General features: G+C 43.7%; 1 protein-coding gene across 3 annotated transcripts in view; it reads right to left on the bottom strand.

Moving 5' to 3' along the window:
• The window catches only part of ADAM22 (ADAM metallopeptidase domain 22), a 486564-nt gene that overhangs the window by 54897 nt on the left and 415724 nt on the right, over nt 1-15943 (bottom strand). For all 3 annotated transcript variants that reach the window (XM_033931244.1, XM_033931245.1, XM_033931246.1), the window contains one exon: nt 5975-6075. In XM_033931244.1, coding sequence (XP_033787135.1) covers nt 5975-6075 — 101 coding nt within the window. The remainder of the gene's footprint in view (nt 1-5974; nt 6076-15943) is intronic.

Here is a 15943-nt window from a genome sequence, read left to right as displayed (position 1 = left end):
TATCCCCCCCTCATCTGTGCCGGCCCTTACTTCCCTTGTTGCCTGCAGGTCACAGCCACTGCGCAACCTGAGTGTGTACTCCGAGCCTGTATCTCTTCCCCCGCACGCTGCTACCGCCTGCGCGGCCCATAGCACTTTGCTGCTTGGGTGCTGGTGACTCCTGTACTAGCGTGGCTCCGCTGCTGCCGGCCATTGCGGCCCCTAACTCTAGCGCTCAGTTGCACGCGCATTCTGCTGCTGGCCAGCGCGGCCCCTAACTCTAGTGCTCAGGCACGCATGCCTGGGGCTCGGGGGCACTGGATACCGTCACGCTGTATGCCCGGCCATCGGGTCCTCAAATCTCCGCTACTCAGTCGCGCGAGATGCCAATGCTCCATTGTGGATGCCGCCATGCCGTACATCCCGCCATCGCGGCTTTAAGTCTCGGCCGCTTAGCCGTATGTGCACGAGGCTCGTGAGAGCAAGATGCTGACCCTCCTCCCAACCCCTGCATGTTGCTTCACCGCACAGAGCCTAAGTACACTGCCTCCACTGCATACCAGAGGTAAGTGGTAACTTGATTTCACAATTGCTTACCCTTACTTTCCCACTCTGATTTACTACGGTGGTCAGTGAAAGAACTCGCCGTTGTCCATGTGCAGTGGGCTGGTCTGGGAGGAGAAAAGAACTCGCTGCCATCTGAGCATGTGCCGAGGTGAAAAGACTGAGTTCCCCCACAAGCCCCACTATCCCATGCTCCACCCCTTCCTAGTTCCCCTTTCCTGATTGGCCCCCTCCCTCTTTAGCCTACTCTATCCCTCTGTCACCCTTCCTTTCTCCTCTATCCTTCCTTTTCCTTGCCTCCTCGCACTACCCCAAACCCCCACCCTCCCACCCCAAGTAATGGCCTCAGCCTCATTTGTCTTCGATCCCTGTAGTCCGTGTGGGAGCTTGTTCTATCTCATAGTTGTAGTATATATTTATTATGGATATTTTTATAGGAAAACTGGGCAGACATCTAATGAGCATTAAGATCTGGTTTATTTGGGTAGTAATCTTATTAACTCTGTTATTGTGATTGGGGAGAATTCCTCCCACTATCAGCCTGTTTTACAAAGCCACGTGGCAATAGCCCCAAAGCCCTTTAAATCTCTATGGGCCATTACCACGCAGCAGCCGCTAATGCGGCTTTGTAAAACAGGCCCTATGTATCTGCTGGGCATTTTGTTTGTGGAGGATCTTCTCTCTATTTTGATTTTGTGTTATTTCCTAATACTTCTATGCAGTTCATTGTGTTTCCTTTGTTAGCGTCAGTTCTGAGGTGGTCTACTTTTGCTTTGAAAAAGGTTGCCAGTTCATCTGTAGTTGGAGTATTTGTTGATTTTGTTGTTAATTCAGTTGGGTTTTTTCAAATCTTGTTTTCCTTGTTCGATTTGTTCAGAATAATACTTACGTTTGGCTCTGTAGAGGTTGATCTTTTTTCTCCATGACATTGTGTGCACTTCATTTTGCTACTTATTCCATTTCCTTTCTAGTATCCTGCATTCCCATTTCAGTGACAGCAGTTCTTTTGTGAACCAGGGGGAGTTTCTTCTACCTACAATTTTTTTCACTCTTTTAGGGAACATTTTGTCTAGTTCTTCTTCGATGTTCTCATTCCATTTGTTGATGGCTAGAATTTTTTCTTGGTTGTAAAGTTTTTCAGGATGAATAAACCAGTAGAAGGATCTCCACAATCCAAATGGAAGTAAACAAACCATAGTGGAGATATGATGTAATGTTGGTGTGCAATTTATTCATCAATCATAAAAGTCTGTATGTTGGCTCGACGTGCACGTGTTTCGGCCAATATGGCCTGCCTTAGGAGCCTTTTACAGAATGATCAGGTACTTGAGTGGTGTAGCCTACTATGAATGAAACACCTCATTCAAGTATTATGAAATCTTGCGGGTCTCTGCACACGCAAACAGCCAAACCTGAAGCTGGAGTTAGGGGGTTCATTCTGCAGGGTGTGATGATAGGTGTCAAGCTGTCTTTTAGCACAGCATCTCCTTTCTCTTTAATAGAGATCTCCAATACCTTAAGATGCATTTCAGGGATTGGTTTCTTGTCACAGATGGTTCATAGTCTTGCCACCTCTTCAATGTGCATACATCTGGCAAATGAAACCAATCCCTCACTTTGGATCAAGCATTTAGTCTGGACAGAGGCAGAAGCTGTAATGCGAGTAGCAGCTTTAGTGGTGCAGCGTTTCTTAGCTATACTTCAACAGTAGGATTCTTTGTACCTGTGAATAGGAAAGAGAAAAAGACCTACCAAAATCCCAACTCTATTTTTTTCATTCAGCTGTTGAGTAAGTTGTATTCTATTTGTGTACTTTACATACTGTCATATACACTAAGTTTAAAAGTGGTTTACATTCAACTAGGTTACAAGAAGTAGGTAGATACTTTTATGTGAGATCTAAGAACCTGTTCTGATTTCCTCTGTGCATGTAGTTCTACTCACTTCCTTACATGTTATTGGGGTATACAATTATTTAGCTTATCCTTTAAAGTTTTAGACATTTGTTTTATGCATCTGATATGTGAAGTATAGTATGTTTGCTTTGTAAGGTGGGTCTTGGAAAAGACAAAAGTCTACATGTTTATTCTCCATTGTATAAAAGGAATACATGTGTATGGGAAAAAGCATCCCCTTTGGGCTTTACACCATCTCAAAAGCACACATAGAATTTTAAAAAGTACTTGTTTTGGCCTGGGCTTTTTTTTTTTTTTTTTACAGGGGATCAAGAGAGTCAGTCATTCTTCTTAATTCCCCGTTATTTATTTCTGCCTCCAAAGTGAAACTTGTAGCTTATTTTGATGATGGAACTTACATGGATTAATTTTGTAAAATGGGAAACCAAAGTTAAAGTGGCGCCAATTACAAGTAGAACATGCAAAAATGACACTTGTATGTAGAAAATGCAAGGATCATGCCGTTCATTTTAATTACATTACGTTTCTAAAATGGTTGCTCCCATTGCAGGTGTCAGCACAGCCTTTTCTAAAATACTGCTGGAATTCAGTTCATCCTGACCTGGACATCTCAATTCAATCTCAACGTTCTATATAAAATTGGGCTCCATATTACCATCAGAAATAACACTTTTCAGCATTTGTTTGAGCTGGGTATAGAGGTGCATAAGTTCAGTCCTTGGAGCCGTAAACAGCTGAGATTTTCAGGATATCCCTATTGAATATGCAAACTATATTCAGGGTTTCACAAAATTATTTAATAGCTCAATTAAATTCAATAAGACATTCAATTTGGAGAACTATAACACACACGATAAACTAAATAACATGTAATAGTTTATAGATAATATTTTTATTTGTTTAAATACAAGGTCCTAATCAAAACACTTCCTAAAACAATATGTGACAAATATGTCACAGTTTATACAAAGTTAGAAAACCCAAACCCCAACTAGTCCATCAAGTGCTCCCCATCGGTTGGTTTCCATCATCATAAGCTCAAATCTATATGTACTGAATATGCATGAGATAGAGCTAAATGTATCCTACCTCCACTGTATGCAAATCTATCCCTTTGGGCCAATATTCAAAAGGGTTTAACAAGAGAGGCTCCTGATGATTAAACCCCACTAGGCTGGCCATCTGCCAATATTTAGCGGTTCTTAATTAGGTATGCTGTTGATTATTACCTCTGACCTGTGTGGCACTGTTTGGTTAGTGCTAGGGCAGTCCAAAGCAGAGTTTGGGCAGAACCAGTTAGCAATGATACTCAGTCTGCTAACTGGTTAAGTACATCAAATTAGCACAGCAAATAAAGCTGTCCTATTTGCTAAGCTTGCTGGGCACCAGTCTGAATATCACTGCTAGTTTATCTGCATCAATACGGAAACCTGGACGTGGTTTGGCATTGAATATCCAGGCTCAATTTAGTCCACGGCTGTCAGCAGTTTAAAAGCTGACAGACTGCTGCAGGCTCAGTATTACCCCATTTTATTTGTTACATATAATATAACTAAACAGGTTTTTTATTTAAATATACTACAGTGGTACCTTGGATTACGAGCATAATCCGTTCCAGGAGCATGCTCATAATCCAAAATGCTCGTTTATCAAAGCGAGTTTCCCCATAGGAAATAATGGAAACTCGCTTTGATACGTTCCTCCCCCTCATGAGAACCAGCATTGCTCCCCCCGAAGGCCTCCCCCACGAACCGGCACCCTTCCCCCCGCGATCCACACCCCCCGCCGCCATCGGGCACTCCCCCGCCGCCATCGGGTACCCCCCCGCCGCGACCTGAGGTCCCCCCAACCCACCCGAACCCTCTTCTTACTTTGCTTTAGCCTCTGCAGCGGCACCGGCATCAGCATGTCCTGTGCGTGGTACCAGTACCTGAAGATCTGCTTCCTGTGCTGGGCCTTGAGAGTTCACGTTCGACGTGAGAGTTCACGTTCGACGTTAACTCTCAGGCCTTGAGCATGCGTACATGCTCAAGGCCCAGCACAGGAAGCAGATCTTCAGGCACTGGCACCACGCACAGGACATGCTGGTGCCGGTGCCGCTGCGGAGGCTACAGCAAAGTAAGAAGAGGGTTCGAGTGGGTTGGGGGGACCTCAGGTCACGGCGGGGGGGTGCCTGATGGCAGCGGGGGGGGGGGGGTCCAATGGCGACGGAGGGTGCCGGATCGCGGGGGGGAGGGTGCCGGTTCGCAGGTGGGTGCGCTCGCAAATCGAAGCGCGCTCGGTTTCTGAGGCGCCGATTTTGCGAATGTTTTGCTCGTCTTGCAAAACACTCGCAAACCAGTGCACTCGTAAACCGAGGTACCACTGTATATTTTTATTAAATAACACAAATCTTAACACTATGGGCTCCTTTTACTAAGGTGTGTTAGGGCCTTAATGCGCGGAATAGCGCACGCTAAATTGTCGCACGTGCTAGACCTTAATGCCAGCATTGAGCTGGCGTTATTCTAGAAGCGTACCACGCGATTTAGCGCGTGGTAATTTTCTGCGTGCGCTAAAAACGCTAGCGCACCTTAGTAAAAGGAGCCCTATATTATGCATTAAACATAAATTAATCCATATTGTACTCAGTCCATTCAGAAGCCTTTTCTGATGAAAATAAAGCTGTTCCACATCATAGTCTGTGTGTATTATTTAATTTCTCCAGTATTCTCCAATGTTCCAACAAGCATATATTGATTCTTAGACAAAGCTGTTATAATGCCTTCAGACTGAAATCCTGAACTGTATGCAGTCCTCAAGGAACAAACACGTGGCCTAGGATCTTTTGTGACTCCCATGAAAACAAACATGTCACAAAATTTTCCTAAAGATTCATTATTCAGCAGGCAAAAGGGCCCATAAATAATATGCATTTCTGCTGGTTTACCATAAACAGAACTAATGCACCCATAACCCAAATCCACACCCTTGTTTGGATAAGGCAGGGCCGTATTTCTGTGTATGATGGCCTTTAACCCTTTCAGGACCAAGGGACATATTTGTCCCATAACTTTAAAATCCTATAAATTTTGATTGGGATAGTCTACAGTTCTAAATTTGATATGTACGGATTCCATATGATACTGCCTTTATGTAAACAAACTGGTTCCGACATTCATTCATTAGCGTCGTTGCCAGATTGACGAGAAGATTCACTTGCCACACTGTCCATAAGCCAGAAGTGTGATTTTTTAAAAAAATAATAATGATATTTCACCAAAAAAATCAATTTTTTGGCATCTGCAAGCCCTTTTTACCATAAAAATGTCGTCAAAACCACAAAAATTGGCCTACGATCCTTATGGTCCTGAAAGGGTTAAGCGGTAAGATTTCAGAGGCCCTTCTTGATTAAGTAGGAATTTAATTTTAAATTTAACAATTTTCCATGCTAGTGAAGCATGAGGCCCCTTGTAACTTGAGACTCTATGGTATAGTTTTCTAATTTATAAGATGTCTAAGCAGTGTATTCTCACCTTGCCATGAATTACTTCTAGGGCGCCCATTTTCATAGATGTCTGAAATATGCTTCGTGTCTGGAATCCTTTCACTCCAGGAGTGTGACATGCCATTGGACCTACAACAGGAATGGGTGGGACTTGATCACTTGATTCTCCTCTCATAACACGGTATTCATGACAAGCAATTGAACTGCTCAGTTTTCCAGTGCTTGTGCAATATCATAAAACAAAGCTTAGGGATCTCTTAGCGCAGTGCATTAAATGTGAGAGACCCCCCAAAAGAAAAATAAAGCAATCAAACAGAAATGAAAGGAAAGCATGAAAGCAAAAACATTGACTTACTTAATGAAGAAGGAAGGAACAAAATGTTCACCAAAAAAAAAACAACCAACAAGGTCAGAATGATTGTTACTGAAAGAGAGGCACCTGCTCACTCCCTGAACAAAATTAAGAAGATTCATTTTCTAAGGGTTTCTTTAGGCTTCACTTAATGGGAAAGCACAGACCTCAACAACACAAGGTATTACTTCACAGAACGGGGCACTTGAATTCTGTTGCTTGACCTACATATCTGACCTTTTCTTAATCTCTGGAAGCTTGCTGTAGGGGGCAAAGGATTAAGATTTCACGTATTAAAAAAAAGTCTACATAAACTATGAAGCTTAACTGAAAACCTAAGGAAACTGGTTTTTGGGGGTTTTTTTTAGGAGTAATAAATTTACATCTGGGAAACTGGGGTTGGAAGTGTAATATGCATGTGTAGTAAGTATGAATAACCAGTTCTACATTTTGGGTCAGATTCTATAAATGGCACTGAAAGGATGCTGTAGGATCAGCATTTTTTATAGAATAGTATTGAGTGCCCAATTCAGCACTGAACTTTGGGCGCCCATTGTTACAGATTAGCACATAGCCAGACTGGCTTGCAAATCATAATTAAGGCCAATTAAATGCTTGTTATCTCCAATAATTAAATCATTGACGAGGCTCATCAAATTATTTTGGGTGCTGATCTACGATCCACGTTCAAATTTGGGCAACCTTTATAGAATCTGAGGGTTTATCCATTACAAAAAAAATATGCTGAGTGGAATACATAAGGTGGCCAATGCATTTAAGCAGCATAATATGATGCAAAGGCTACTTAGCATGCTAAAAGATAAATAGTGCACATTTCCCCTCCTTTACAAAGCCACGCTAGCATTTTTAGAACTGGCCACGGCAGTAACACCTCAGATGCTCATAGGAATTCTATGAGTGTCGGAGCCATTACCATAGCTGCCAGCGCTAAAAATGCTAGCATGGCTTTGTAAAGGAGGGTAATGTGCAATAGCTTAGTGTGTGCTAATTCTTTTAGTGCAGGGGTGTCCAATGTCGGTCCTCGAGGGCCGCAGTCCAGTCGGATTTTCAGGATTTCCCCAATGAATATACATGAGGTCTATTTGCATGCACTGCTTTCATTGTATGCTAATAGATCTCATGCATATTCATTGGGGAAATCCTGAAAACCCGACTGGATTGCGGCCCTCGAAGACCGACATTGGACACCCCTGTTTTAGTGTATCCTAAATGCTAAGAAGACCACAGGCATAAAATTCTTATTAGCAAGTGTACTATCTTAATTTTGTTAAAGCACATGAGATGCAAAAATGCAGTGTCCTTTAATAATAATAATAAACTTTATTCTTCTATACCGCCATAGTCAAAAGACTTCTAGTAAATAATAATAATAACAGTTTATATACTGCAGGACCGTAAAGTTCTATGCGGTTTACAATGATTAGAAAGATGCTACAAATTGAGTGGAACATACATAGTTGGAGATTAGTGGCTAACAGACATGATTAGTGGCTAAAGGTTTAAGGAATCAGTTGTTATGGGAGAGATTGTGATGGGAGAGATTGTACAGATTCCTGTTCAAGCCTGTCCCTGTTAGTAAATAAATGCAACTGAATATATTGATACCTGTACCAAGACAAGTGCAAATCTGTGCATGTATATGCATATTTTATATAATACACGTCTACTTACAGCTCCAAACTACACTGCCAGAAATACCTAGATTTTCTTTCATAAACATAGAGGGGCATAATAAAAAAAACCAAAACGTCTATGTCCCCTTTTGGCCTAAGGTCTTAAACGTTGAAAGTAGAAGCAGAGAAAATGTCCATTATCAAAAAAAACATCCAAAAGGAGGTTTTTTTGATAATGGCCTACCTCTACGTTCAGCTGTTTAAACGCCCAGACCACTACTACGTCTAAACTTATACCCTATAATCAACCTTAAAAAAGCCAAAACGTCCAAAACAAGGGCTTTTAGGCGAAGGAGGAGCCAGTCCTTCTCCTAAAAGCTTGATTCTGTAACCGGTTACAGAATCCACCCACCCCCCCTTACAACGATCGGACAGGAGAGAGCCCAAGCCCTCCTGGCCCTGCCAACAATGATCGGGGCAAGAGGGAGCCCAAGCCCTCTTGTCCCGCGGCACCCCGAACCTTCCCGACTCGATCGGGGCAAGAGGGAGCCCAAACCCTCTTGCCCCAGCGGCACCCTGATTACGTTCAGGGCAGGAGGGAGCCCAAGCCCTCTTGCCCCGCGATCCCCAATCCCGCCCTGAGTCTGATGGGGCCAGGAGGGAGCCCAAGCCCTCCTGGCCCTGCACTTTCCAACCCCCTTCCCCCCCCATGATCCGGCCAGGAGGGAGCCCAAGCCCTCCTGGCCACGCAATCCTCTCCCCCTACAATATCGGGCAGGAGGGAGCCCAACCCCTCCTGACCAGGTAGACCCCCTACCCCCCACCCCCACTCAAATATGGGCAGGAAGAATCCCAGGCTGCCCTCGAATCGACCCCCACCATGACCGCCCCCCCGAACCCTCTATCAGCCCCCCCGCCTACTCGCGACCGCCCCCACCTCCAATCCCACCCCCCATACCTTGAAAACGTTGGCTGGACGGACGGGTGTCAAGCCCGCCCGTCCGGCAGGCCAGCCGGCTCTGGAATGGGGCCAGATTGGCCCAGGGGGCTCAAACCCCGCCCACAGGTGGGGCCTGAGGTACCTGGGCCAACCAGAATAGGCCCGGGAGCCTTAGGTTCCTCCTATGGGTGGGGCCTTAAGCACATGGGCCGGGTTAGCTCCCTCCTGCCCTGATCGTTGGGGGGGGGAAGGGTGGATCGCGGCAGGGGAGATGAGCCATCTCTCCTGCCGCGATCATTGCTGTAGGGGGTAGGCAGGTTGCTGGGGCCGCTGAGCTGATCGCAGCAGCCACGATCAGCTGAGCGGCCCCTTTTCGGCACTTATACCTGTTTTGACTTGGTCTAAGTCCTTAGAAAGAGCAGTCAGGCAACGAATGTTCTGCCATTAGAATATGGCATTTCACTGTTTGTGTCCCAGCATTATGGAATTCAGACCCATGTAAACTATAGACTTTTGGCTACTCACTTTTTGGGGGGTAAGCAACTTATTTCAGTTTATTGAGTTTATAAAGATGTTAAAATATTTTATATATCACTTATTACTTGTAAATGTTATATATAAAAGTTTTTTTAAAAAAATCTTATAACCTGCTATGATGTACCAGGACATGGTGGATAATTGGGTTTTAACAAATAAATGAATTGTGATTATAAGAGATTAAAGGAGGATCATTGATATGAATGTAACTGGGATTCAATGTTGCATTATTCATGATGCTATTAATTTATTCATAAAAGAAATGGACCTATCAAAACAGTTCTACATGTATGAACCATATTATACTTCCAGTTCCTTCTTCTGCTTTTTTTTATCTGAAAGTAGCTGTTATTTTTGATACTACGAGATGTATAAAAATGTAACACGCTACATATAATTTTAACTTTTCATTTTATAAAGCTTAAAATATTCCATATCTCTGATTTCAGCTGTATGCACAGTAAATGTAACAGTGTGAATTGTACATAGCGTGAAGTTCCACATGTAAGGTATTTCCCAAAAATTGGAAAGAAAATTTTTTAGGAAAATCAGTCATATCTTTTTCTGTTTTTGTTAAATACAGACACTTAGGAACCGAAAAAACTTTACCATGCACATGAAAGCCCTCATGAGCATGCTAAAATAAGAGCTATGCAGAAAGGCTTATTGCACACATAAAAGGGTCTGTAAAGGTGTTAGCCTGAGCGTGCAAAAATCTGCATATCTGCACATGCAAATGAAGGCATAGCATCTACAACTGAAGGTTTAGCATGTACTTGGTAAATCATGTGGCATGCTCATCTTCCACACAATCTGCCAAGTGCTGGCTAACAGAATGCTATCTAATACCTACCTTGGTCTGGTGTTAACTCATTAATATGAGCCTGCTGCTTACTGAAGGCTAACTACATAGCATAATCATGATAAACTGAGCATACTCTTGAGAGGGCCTCAAATATAAAATACATGGGCAGAAGATGACCCTGTACAACCCTAGACATAGGCCCCTTGATCATAAATACAGTTGACCATATTTCTCCTTGCCAAAACAAATCACAACTAATACACACTTTTTTCCACAATTTTTTACATATATATGCATATTTGCTCTGCAGACAGGTTTTCTCATACAAAATGGTGACTCCTCACAGAGGCTCTTCAAGCACTGCGCCACACCTCATAGTGTACAACACACAGAGATTTCATGCTGGTTTGGGTACAGACAAACTCCAGAATACTGTCACCATTCTCAGGATCACCACTATCATTGGTGTGGTTAGTCTGACTGCCAACCAGGACTGACACTTAAAGATTTATGTGTGAGACCATTTTTGTGAGGGGGACCTTTGTTAGTTACAAAAGCTAGGTGCTTCCTTCTTGGGGGAAGGAGGTTCTCCCAGTGGTCCCTGGTACTGTACTTTCCCTCACCCCAAATATACAAAGAATGAGTTCAGGGCAGTAACAAGATAGGGAACACCTGGTAGAGAGCTAGAGAATGACAGAGAAAGAAAAAAAGAGGTGACAAGAGGCATCTCACACTCTCTTCAGCAATTAATACATCTGCCTGCTTTTATGTGAGGCGAATTTACATCCAAGCAACATGATACCAGGGGGGCCATGGTTTCTGCTGTGATGGATAGTGTCCTTAGCTACAATAGCATTTATAAGCCAATTGTTTCAGTACGAACACAATGCTCTTTCCGTGAGCTTAGAGGAAGTAATAGACTGTGTGGTGCAGCCACTGCAGTGCCTATAGAGGGAAACAGTCAGATGCCAGAGTTGTTCTAAGACAGGGCAACAGGAATCCTACTTCTTCCCTCTGTATTGACAAACAATCCTGCTTTATTATTCTATCTGAATAGAATTCTTTTCTGTTCTCTAATACCATGTTTCCCTGAAAATAAGACAGTGTCTTATATTAATTTTGGGCCCTAAAAATGCACTAGGTATTTTCGGGGTAGGTCTTATTTTTTAATGTACATGATCATCTCTCCCTTCCTCTCCTTCACGCAATTCTTCCTCTTTCCTTTCTCTTCCCCACATGTGCAGCATCTTTCCTCCCCTCTCACCCATCCCCTTGTGCCTTCCCTCTGCAGCCTCTTTCTATCCCTCCCATCCCACTGTGCAGCAGAACCCTTGCACTGTGCACAGCATCTTTTTATTCCTCCCTCCCTCCTATCCCTCATGCAGCAGAATCCTTGCACAGCTTCTATCCCTCCCTTCCGTACAGCATCTTTCTATCCCTCCCACCCCTCGTGCAGCAGAACCCTTGCACAGCTTCTATCCCTCCCTTTTGTGCAGCAGAACCCTTGAGCAGCCCCCCTGCCCCTGCCGTGCAGCCGAAACCCCATTGACCCTCCCATCCTTCCATCTCTCCCTCCCATCCAAACACTGCAGACCACGAGACCTACATACTTCTCTCCAAAAAGCAGTGTCGGCAGCACTCTAAACAGGCTGCTTCGCGGCCTTCTCTCGCCGGGGCCTTCCGTGCACTGCGTTACTGATGACATCATCAGTGATGCAGCAGAGGGAATGCCCCGGCAGGAGAAGGCCACGAAGCAGCCTGTTTAGAGTGCTGCCGACGCTGCTCTTTGTAGGTCTCGCGGTTGGAGGGACAGCGGGGTTTGGATGGGAGGGAGAGATGGAAAGATGGGAAGGTTAGCAGGGGTTCAGCTGCACGGTGGGGGCAGGGGCAGGGAGGAAGTGCTTCTGCCGGCAAATCCAGGGACTTTCGGGTTAGGCTTCTGGGAACTAGGGCTTATTTTGGGGGTAGGGCTTATATTAAGACCTACCGCGAAAATCATGCTAGGGTTTATTTTCAGGGTAGGTCTTATTTTGGGGGAAACACAGTAGTTGTAAACTGCTTCGCTGGTTTGTTCTGAATGGCAGTGTACATATATATTGGGATCTTAAGATTCCTACTGTAACTGTAATGCTTGATCTTGCAATCTTATTGTAAACCACAAAGAATCCTTGCTGAAATTTTGCAGGGTATAAGAAACTGTATGGTATGATATAAACAAACAAACTTGTATTTCCCTTAGAAGCCAGAAGAGGGAACAAGAGAAAGAGAGACCTGAGCAGCTCAGTTTAGCATGCTCATGTTACTTAGCTTGCCCATTTTCATGTAACATGTTCACACTATTTGGCCAATGCATTTGAATTTCCATGCAATGGAAGAGCGTGAGCACGCTATTTCTTACATTTTATATCACAAGCATGCCAAATATGTTTGCATCACTCACTAAGCAGCTCTTTAACCTGCACCAGACAATGTTGTGAACTTGCATGGAAGTTGTTTGGCGTGTGCGCAGGTCTAGGTTAAAACACTAGACATGCTGAATATTGAAAAAGAACTGTATGCTTAAACATGATCATGAAAGTAATTCTAAGATATTGAAATTGTGGGAAATCAACCTTTCTTCAGTAATATATAACTTGGCTTCAAAAAGTAAGTGCATTTGTAAACACAAATCTATAGTATTTATACTAACCAGTTTTATTTGATAATTGCTTGTGGAGAATGTTAGTGACCCTTTTCTTTGTCTACACAGGTATAAATTAGGTAAAAACCACATGACAATTTCTGTAAATGTATTGAATTTTACAGTTTTAGGTATAAGAGAATGAGACATCACTGTTTTATGAATTCCATAACTTTACAAACAGATGCAAATATTTTTTTTTTGGGGGGGGGTTCTTTTCCGGATCTGGTTTAGGAAAAAAGAATAACACAATATACTGAATTACTGAATGTGTACCTGGTAGCCAAAGAACAAGAGAGACCATTTTGTGAACATTCGACAAAGAAGGAAGAAGTAATCAAACCTGCTGCAAAATAATGAAATGTTCTGACTAATGGAATAATGTATGATGGAACAGGTAGAAAGCTGAAAATGCGACAGAAAAGCAGACCTCTTCTTAGAACTAGATGCAGAGTTTGAGCTGACTCCAGGAGGCATGTCGCTATAAAAAGAGTCGGCATCTCCAGGCTTTTTTACATAATCTCCCTGGGGTATTTCTCTAAAGTATAATAAATAATTTTAAAGTCAGAAAACAAGACACACGCATGACACACACATACACAGCACAATTACAAATATTTGGTAAGGAAGAGGAGGGAATAGGGAAATGGCAGGTATGAAATAGCTGCATTATAACATATAAAACTATAATTAACATTTAATTGACACATGCAGATTGTGAAAATTTCAGAACACAGTCTCTGAGATACTTAAAATCTTTTAGCCCACTTTGTAAAAAAAAAAAAAAACTGCATGGATAATCAATTCTGACTGACCAGAGCAAATGTTTCAGAGTATCGATATTACAATTGAGGTTCATTTTGGAATTGGGTTTTAAATTGTGATTTTTATCAAAATATTGTTGTATAACATGGGTGGGAAACTATGGGCCGCAATCCAGTCGAATGTTCTAGATTTCTACAATGAATATGCAAGAGACTGATTTACATGTACTGCTTCCTTTGTAGAATTACATGGTTCTAACTGTACCAAAAGTCATTCTCGCAGTTAGAACCTTGTAATCCCATGCACAGACTAATTTCTGTACATAGAACCATGTAATTTCTTATGAAATGAAGGAACGGTTAAGTTGCAATAAATCCTCGTGAGTGTTGTAACATCTACATGTCAGATAGAACCCGGAAGTCATCGGAGTTAAAAATACTGAAAATTGTCACTTAGAACCCTGTAATTCTAAGGTCACGAGATCTCAAGCATATTCATTGTAGAAATCTCGAAAACCTGACTGGGATGTGGTCCCCAGTCTATAACGAAGGGGAAATCAATACAGTTTGGGATAATTCAAGAGTTCTGCTTTAAGTCTCAAAGTGAGATTAATAATTGAGATTCACACATTCTAGTAAAAGAAAAAAAAATAAAAGAGAAAGACGAGCAGGAATCTGATATAATAATAATAATAATAACTTTATTCTTGTATCCCGCCATACCACACAGTTCTAGGCGGTTCACAAAGAAGAAGACGGAACAATCAGTGAAATACAGGTATTAAGAATAAGAACAATCAAGGATACAAGTACAAATACAAACTATGAAAAAAAGAGAAGTCAATTTACAAATTTGTCAAACAAAACACCACATATACTCAAATATAAGTCTATCCGAATATAAGCAGAGACCCCCTTTCCTCCCAAAAAGAGGAAAAATGGTTGACTTGAATATAAGTTGGGTGGCTTAATATTCAAGTGCCCTGTCAGGCTCTGCACCCAGCCACCTTCCCTCCATCCCTCCCCTGTTAGGCACTGCACCCAGCACTCTTCCTTCCTTCCCTCCTGTCAGGCTCTGCACCCAGCACCCTTCCTTCCTTCCCTCCCGTCAGGCTCTGCACCCAGCACCCTTCCTTCCTTCCCCTGTCAGACTCTTCATTTTCCCTCCCAGGCTCTGCCCTCTGTCACCTCCCCCTCCATGCCCTATCTTCATAACTCTGCCGATCCCTGGTGGAGGTGCAGCGGGCAGGAGCAAGCTTTCTGAACTCCTGCCCCAATGCTAACTGGCTGCTCGGTTCCACTTTGTTCATCTCAGCGGCACGCGCAGCACTGCAATTTGTGCTGCTTCTTGGCGCTGAGCGGCTTCCTTACTGGCGTCCCTTCTACTTCTACACCTTGCGCCGGTTCTCGTAGTCCATTTAGAATTAAGTCCAGAATTGCATTTTCTTTCGTATTTTCCTTGACAAGTTGTTATAGGAAGCAATCGCCTACAGCATCCAGGAACTTGGTCTCCCACTGCAGCCGGAGATGCCTAGGTTCCAGTCTATCCCCGGATAATTGAAATCACCCATAACTGCATTGCCTCCCTTGCAGATGCGTATAATCTCATCCGTCATTTCTCCATCAATTTCTTCGGACTGCCCTCTTGCTGGAATTCCTGAAGCCCCCCCCCCCCCTCTGAATATCTGCAGCAGGAAGAGTGCCCAATTCCTCCTGCTGCCACCTCCCAAGACATCACCTGGCAGAAGGGATGATCACTACCTCCTGCCGCTGGCCCCATCATCCCCTGAAGCCCCCCCAAACACTCCCCGACTCCACCCCTACCACTCTCTGACACCCCAAGATCCCCTTGACAATCCCTGAATGTCCCCTGACACCCCAAGATACCCTCGACACCCTCGTCAAAACTCTCCCCATACCTTAATCTGTTGGCCAGCAAGAGGGATGCCCACTCCCTCCTGCTGGCAGGCCTGCCATTGCAAAATGGTGGGCTTTCCCCTTCCTGGTGCATTCTGGGATTCACCAGGGAGGAACCTAAGGCCCTGATTAGCTCTGATGCCTAAGGCCCCTCCCACATGAGGGGCCTTAGGCACCTCGGCCAACTGAAGTCCTAGGCCTCCTTCCCAGTGCATCCTGGGATACACTGGGAGTGGCCTAAAACTGGGAGTGGCCTTAGGTATCTGAGCCAATCAGGGCCTTATGCTCCTCCCCGGTGCATCCCAGAATGCACCGGGAATGGGAAGGCTCGTCATTTTGCAGTGGTGGGTCTTCTGGCAGAAGGGAGT

This window comes from Geotrypetes seraphini, chromosome 2, assembly GCF_902459505.1.
Source record: "Geotrypetes seraphini chromosome 2, aGeoSer1.1, whole genome shotgun sequence".
NCBI classification, from domain to species: Eukaryota; Metazoa; Chordata; class Amphibia; order Gymnophiona; family Dermophiidae; genus Geotrypetes; species Geotrypetes seraphini.
Note: the sequence above shows the minus strand (reverse complement) of the source record. Positions and strands in the feature narration are given on the sequence as shown.